This window comes from Notothenia coriiceps, unplaced genomic scaffold (genome assembly GCF_000735185.1).
Source record: "Notothenia coriiceps isolate Sejong01 unplaced genomic scaffold, NC01 NC01_scaffold00024988, whole genome shotgun sequence".
NCBI lineage: Eukaryota > Metazoa > Chordata > Actinopteri > Perciformes > Nototheniidae > Notothenia > Notothenia coriiceps.
Window position 1 is genome coordinate 1 of NW_011357689.1, and position 7,236 is coordinate 7,236.

Sequence of the window (7,236 nt, forward strand, 5' to 3'; positions counted from 1 at the left end):
CTGACCTCTGTTCCTAACACCTGCTTACCAGGCAGCAGCATGGGAGGTCAAAGAGGAGACAGAGCCTCTCCTTCCTGTGAGTCACACACACACACACACACACACACGCAAAGCCTAAAAGACGCTTCTTTTCCCCCAAAATCTGCTGAAATTATTCTTTTAATTTGCATATTTCTTCCTGAAATCCTGCTCTCACTTCCCTGGGATGAACCAGAAGATCCTCTTATGTTTTTTATTATTCCAGGTTGCCTGACTCATGCCACACTCACACTTTTGTTTTTATGTGCAGCTCAGCTCAGCTCAGAACACACTCCTGTGTCTCAGCATGTGTTTGCACTATGGCTTGAGCTGTGTGTGTGTGTGTACGCGCGCGTGCTTTGCTGCATGACTTTTTGCAAATGTAACAATTGTACATATACTTCAAATAAAGTGCTTCATTGTGCAACTAATTGCACATTTTTATTTACTTAAAATCAATATTTTTTTATTTACTTATAATTAAAATACTATCTAATATAAACTTGTGTACTTCATCATTAACTACAGAACAAACAATGTCAATGAGTGAGAGCTCTTATTATTAAAATATTTGACACATTTAGGGAAAGTAATCAAGATTGTAAAGGTCTCCTATCGTACAAAATGCACTTGATGTCTTTTCTACATCACCATGTGTCCCCGGTGCGTCAGGGAACTCACAAAGTGTCAGAAAATAAACCCCTCTCTCTTTTCCTCCGTACCCACATCTCTAAAAACGGGGATTTGCCATCCGATATGATGTTATTTACGTCATAACTGATGGCACCCACGGCCCTATCAGAAACGTTTCTATCAGAAACAATGCCCGACTGTTTTGGACGTAATATGGTCGGTGTTTACATTAGCATCGCTAACACTCAGAGCTAACCTGTACTGGAGAGCATGTGTGTGAAGAAGCAGGAAATAAAAAGGAACTCACCTTGTGGTATAACCGGCAAGAGAGAAAGCCTTTGAGCTCCATACTGTTTCAGAAATAATCCTTGATAATCCATGATATGGCGTTTCATCACGGCAGTATTTAGTTTAGACATAGCTGCCGGGTCCCGCATGAGCTCAGACCCCTCCTCTTTAAAGCTTTATTCCCCAAATCAGCACTTTAGAAACAGGAAGTGGAATAGAGGGATGGCTAGAATGGGTGATCTGTTTGGTGTTTGGAGCAAAACACTTCATTGACATGTTTTTTATATATTTGTATATATCTGAGAACTATTGCCTAAAATAGCACGATAGGTGACCTTTTGTAAGTATAAAATACTCGTTAAATAAATATTATAATGACGCTCCTTTCAGAATCAAATGTCTAATTTAAAAAAACATCTACTTAGGTTTAGCTCGAACCATTTTAAATAACAGAACTTCAATTTGTAAAAATGTCACGTTTTTAAGATTAGTCGTCCTCAAAGTGTAGGACATTAAAGCAGAGCATTTATGAGAAGAAGAAAAACACATTCATGAACAAAAAACTGTAAATTGAAAACTGTTGATTAACCAATTAAATCAGAGTGTTTTTTTACCATGATAGCATTCCCTCGGCTTCCAGTCACTATGCTATGCTAAGCTAAGCTAACTGTCTGTTGGCTCCAGATCGCTTTTGCCTCTGTTCTCCACTCTGTTCTTTCTGCTTAAATAAATTGCCATTTCTGCAGTTTAGGAGCTGCTGCTTTGCTGCAAATAGACTCAGATTATCTGTCTTTTCCTCACTTTGCTCTCTCTCTCTCTGCAGCTCTTCAGTTTGGGACGGACGCCCGGGTTAAGTTGCCCAACCTGACGGAGGCGGGGGTTTTTTGGCAGGGTTTGGAGGATCTTTATCGCCTCAACGAGAGTCTTTTCGAGCGCCGGCCAAACTTCAGCCCCGGCCCCGACGACTGGCTCAACTTCCAGACGGACGTAGACAATATGTTTGCACTGCCACGCGTTTTTAAGAAACTCAAACTGGACGACTCCCCGAATCCAGAGCTAGGATCCGGATTCGGGGAGGGCAGCGGAAACCAGTTGGATTTGGACGTCACCCCCTCCCAAATCAGCACTCTCGCTGTTAACGATCTTCCCGAGAAAATGGCTAACAAACCGGGCCCAAAAAGAGACGTTCTTCCTCTGAGGACAAAGCAAATGGAGGAAATGGAGGGCGAGGCGTTCAGTGGAAACGGGATGACAGAAATGGAAACGCATCACGACTCCCTGCTGCGTTTCCAGGAGGAAAGGGAGGAAGAGGAGGAAGACATTTTCCACGCCCAAAACCTCCTCCCTTTCTCCCCAAAAAGCGAGTATGAGGGCAGCGGCTCTCCGGCGTCCAATCAGAGTTAACGAGACATTCATAGAGACATGATTGATTGACAGACGCCACCTCAGTGTCAGAGTTGTATAATGAGTATTGCAATTTATTTTTCTACAGGTGCCTATTAGGAAAAACAGTGTTATTCTTTTTTTTTCAAATATATATTTAGGAAAGAAAAAGCCTTAATGCAGCCGAGTGTTAAGAAGTGATTTATTCCGTATGGATAACACCGTTTTAATATATGTTTTTATGAAAAACAACGAGTTTGAGTGGTCAAACCATCTCAGCTTGTTAAAAGGAAAGTTAGCAGCAGCTTCAGGTCATAAACCCTCACATACCTGCAGAGAGAAATACTCAATCTGACCCCATATGCACTTTTTGAAACATTTACTAAACTCTAATAAAAGGACATTTTCATGCCGAAATGCTGTTTTAAAATCGTCTAAAAGTGAATATTTTTGGCCTTTTTTAATCAATATCTTCTGATATTTTACAGACCCAACCTTAAATACATTAATCATTTAGATATTTTTAAGATGAATGAATAATAAAAATGAGATGCAGCCCCTATTTGCATAGATTATTTCTATATACTACTATAAGATACAACTAGATTATAACATGTGGGGAAAGTCATATCTCTGTTTCACAAATAATTCTAGACAAATATATTTAAAATGTGCTTTTGTTTCAGCAACTTTGGACATTCACAGGTAATAGATGATTGAATGCTGGGATTTGCACGTAAAGTGAATTAATCCTCACCGGGTGTTAATGTTCATTCTGTCACTTTCTGTTGTAAATGTCACTTTCTCCTCACGTGGTGTTTTCTGTAGATTGCACCTACAGTCCTTAAAGTGAAATGTGGTTAAAGACGACGGCTTTATTCACTTCCTGTCTGTCCCTCATCTCGACCGTTTGAAATGTGTGTGCGAAAAGCTGCTGCTGTGCTTCTCTGTAACTTTCAGGACAGAAGCTGTTCAGAAATAAACCTTTCAACCTCCCTCCGCCCCGTGTCCACGTGAGTGAGCAAGGAGAAGAAATAATACGTGTAAGAATTCAGTCAGACGAGTCGTTTTCTTTCCGTTTTTTAATGACAAATATCAAGTTTCAAGGCTTTTGTAAACCAAGTGTTCACAAACATGAATCAGACCTCTGGAACAAAAGCTTTAAAGAATCAGAGCTCCTCTTTCAGAGCACGAGGAAAAGTTCCTTAAAGCAAAATCCAGTCGTCTGAATGAACAAAAAGCAGCTGCAGGACCCTCCTCCCTCCCTTTATATATATTTATATATATATATAAAAGTTTTAGCATCACTTAATGCAAGCTTACCAACGTTCAGTAAATACAAATGGATTTGCAAAAACCTGAGAAGGAAGTGTGGAAACAATGGATTTCATTTGTGATTTACGAACAGGTGAATTAAACGGTTTGCCAAGATATGTTATTTTTGTGTACCCTGTGTTCTGAATATGACTTAAAAGCTGCGTTTAAAGCCATAAAAAAGACACGTTACATAAGTTTGAAATAAAAATGACTTTAAAAAAAGATGAATTTATAAAAAAATATCCTGGCAAAATCACCTGTTTTCTAAATCTTTACGTCTAAATGTATTAATGTTTTCCCCACTTGCCTCTCAGGACTTTTTATTCCAACTTGTTTATTTGGTATTTTATCAGAACAGAAGTTAATTAGCAGCTGTAATGAGTTAATAGAATAAATATAGGTTATTGTTCAAATAATCCTGCACCGGAGGAAGGGTGGAGAATCACTACAGAGGGAGAGAAGGGCATTCTGGGTAATATAACTTCATTTACATGAGTAGTCCCCCCCCCAAAAAAATACTGTTCAGACCCCGAAAGACAGATCATTTGTTGACATATTTTTTAATTACAATGTAATGTTAGTTCATAAATATGCTTCTAACTAACTTGATAATACGCGTCACTAGCTCTGTCGATATTTACATGTCGATGATCACTTATTATGAATATTTAATTTGAGGTACTAAGTCACGATAATACTAAACGAAGCTTGGCCCAAAAACTGAACACATGCTGACTGCAGCAGACTCTTCCACTCATGTTGAACTAATCAGGATATAAAACACAATAACTTGTTCCAGACTTTTCCTAATTCCCCTTTTAGGTAAAAGCACGTACTTGTACTCCAACAAAGTGTATTTTTTGCTAACATGAAAAAGGCTTTTCTCACTTTCCACAGGGAGGTTAATCCTTAAGACATTCAAGAAAATATAGTCAAAGAAAATTAGACGATTCTAGTAAAACTACATTTTTCAGACCTTTAATTTAATTCATTCTGCAGAAAGTAAATCTTTGGGAAACTGGATTATTAATGGACATTTTAACCAAGATTTAAGTAGGTCTGACACAACATTCACTGGCCTTCACACAATCATCTGCAGCCACCAGGGGGCGCCAGAGAGTAAATAATCAGATTACTCCTGCTGATAGAAGCTTGAAATGCTCGTTGCACTACTTTCTTAAAAAGCCTACACTAGGAGAATACTACTATTTACATCTGGTGACCTTCAGTATGGGGAAGCCAAAGCGATGCATCTTTCTGTCGTACATTATAGACACCAACCGTTGTTTAAAAGTCGATTTTTAGAAACCTTTTCCACATCTTTTTGACTTACAGTAGCTTCAGCACATGGTCAGAGAGGAGAGACCTGTCTTCACCTTGTAACTGTAATAACGTAATGTGATCTAGATTGAATAGAAGTCGTTGAAGGCTAAGTGTCGGCTTTAAGCTACATGGTGACGTCACCAAGGCAGAGCAGACAGGATTTCTTCAGCTAGCATTAGCATCGAGCTAGCTGCGTGTACACTGGCCGAACAGCCTGAGAGGCACTGTTACAGAAAAGAGTAGATTTAGTCAGTTCTTAAGACCCAAAAAACAGCTGAGACAATCAGAGGAAGCTGATATGTTCAAAGCGAGGAGGAGAAGAAGATAATACATACTTTTATAGCGCTTTTTCCTGGTGCTCAAAGACGCTTTACAGTATATGAAATCAGAAAGAAAAGAAGGAGGGTCTGTACGGGGATCTTGCATAGTACAGTGAGAGAGTTGTGCTTTAGAGGCCGTTGTGATGGCGGCTCTTCGTCTGAAACAGGTTTTTAATGCCTTTTAATAATGCCTCTTTTCCAGTAGCACCATGTGATGTCTTTGCATCAGCCCTTTGAAAGTGTGGCTGTGGAGCAGAAACACAAACAGGAATAAGAAGGCACGTGTCACCAGGAATAAGGCGTGGCTTCAGAAGTGGGCGGGGTTGTGTATATATATATATATCCTTAATTTAACCAGGTAAAAGTGCCATTGAGATCAAAATCTATTTTTCAAGAGCGACCTGGCCAGCATGAACAAAGCTACAACGAATGAGTACAAAGCCATACAGGCAGACGAGTAAAAGACAACTGAAATGGCACAGTCAATATGCAACATAAAAGAAAACATAAAAAACTGCCACCATTTTTAAATGACTTCAATTATGGGATATAAGAGCAATTACATCGTCGAATGGATTCTTGTTCTCTGTCCTTTAAGACGGACTTGAATTCCTCCAAAGTGATCAAATCTGAGAGTTTCCAAGCATAAGGGGCAGCATATTGAAAAGCTGTTTGCACCTAGTTGTGTTCTCAAATCGCACTACAGGATGTCTCACTGCACATAAACTCAACGCCAGGCACCAGAGAAGTCTTTCCCAAACATTGATTTACTTGAAGCTAGCTTTTTTTTTAACCTAGTTGTGTCCTCACGTTATGGCTTTGAGGGCGTTTCCTGGGCAACTCAGAGTGCTGTGTCCGCGGTGAAGAATCGGAGCGACGGCGGGAATAAAAATGGGACACGAGCGCGTACGAGCGTGACTTTTTTGACCCCCAACGTGACAAATTAACTCGCTGACGGTGCCCAGAGGAGGCAGGCGCTCCGCTTGGCGATCCTCCTTGTGCTTGAGGGAGTACCAGGTGAGGAAGATGAAGATGAAACCGACGAATTTGAGGCTGGCGGCGAGGCCGAAGTAGACGAAACGAAAGGAGGTAACGTCGTATTCCCAGCAGGAGCCGTGCACGCCGCAGTCCTGCTGCCACAGCATGCACGTGGTGTCGATCACTGCGCCGAAGTAGATGGGGGTGGGGATGTAGGCTGTGAGAGACAGAGAGAGAGAGAGATTACATTTACTGGAAAAAACTCAGAGTATGTTGAAATGTGAGGTATCCCTCAGCAAGGTCACTAACATAGCACTCACCATCGATGGCACCATTGTTTCCCCCTCCAATCAGGCACGCAACCTTGGTGTAATCTTTGACCCCACCCTCTCCCTCGAACCTCACATCCGCCAAACAGTCAAAACCTCATTTTTCCACCTCCGCAATATTGCAAAAATCCTACCCTCTCTCACCCGCCCCGCAGCCGAACGACTAATCCATGCCCTCATTTCCTCCCGCCTTGACTACTGCAACTCACTTCTTTACGGCATCAGCACTACATCCCTCACCAGACTCCAACGGGTTCAAAATGCAGCTGCACGTCTCCTCACGCATACCAAGCATCACATCACCCCAGTCCTCAAAGACCTCAACTGGCTTCCCGTCTCCCATCGCATCAACTACAAAGTTCTGGTCCTCACCTACAAAGCACTCCACCATCTGCCCCCCCTTATCTCACAAACCTTCTCACCCCTATCAACCCCCACGGGCCCTCAGATCCACCGCAGACGGACTCCTATCCATTCCCACATCCACACTCTGCAGCTTTGGGGACAGAGCCTTCTCAGTGGCAGCTCCTAGGCTCTGGAACTCCCTCCCCCAAGATCTCCGTGACTCCGAAAGCGTCTTTGAGTTCCTGAAAAGCGCTATATAAATATAATTTATTATTAATAAATAAATAAAATAATTTTAATAA

At 41.3% G+C, this 7,236-nt stretch overlaps 1 protein-coding gene across 1 annotated transcript; it reads left to right on the forward strand.

Annotated features, from left to right (window-relative positions):
* The first annotated feature begins 32 nt into the window (after nt 1–32).
* On the forward strand, nt 33–4,147 carry LOC104955898 (uncharacterized). The gene is made up of 2 exons (XM_010783296.1): nt 33–76; nt 1,763–4,147. The coding sequence occupies exons 1-2, from the start codon at nt 40–42 to the stop codon at nt 2,341–2,343; spliced, it is 618 nt and encodes a 205-aa protein (XP_010781598.1). The 5' UTR covers nt 33–39; the 3' UTR covers nt 2,344–4,147.
* The last annotated feature ends 3,089 nt before the right edge of the window (nt 4,148–7,236 follow it).

Bases quoted from the DNA above. Each gene is read 5' to 3' on its own strand.
- LOC104955898 (XM_010783296.1), top strand. From the start codon at position 40: ATGGGAGGTCAAAGAGGAGACAGAGCCTCTCCTTCCT. The intron at 77-1,762 runs GTGAGTCACACA...CTCTCTCTGCAG, and splicing joins AGACAGAGCCTCTCCTTCCT to CTCTTCAGTTTGGGACGGAC.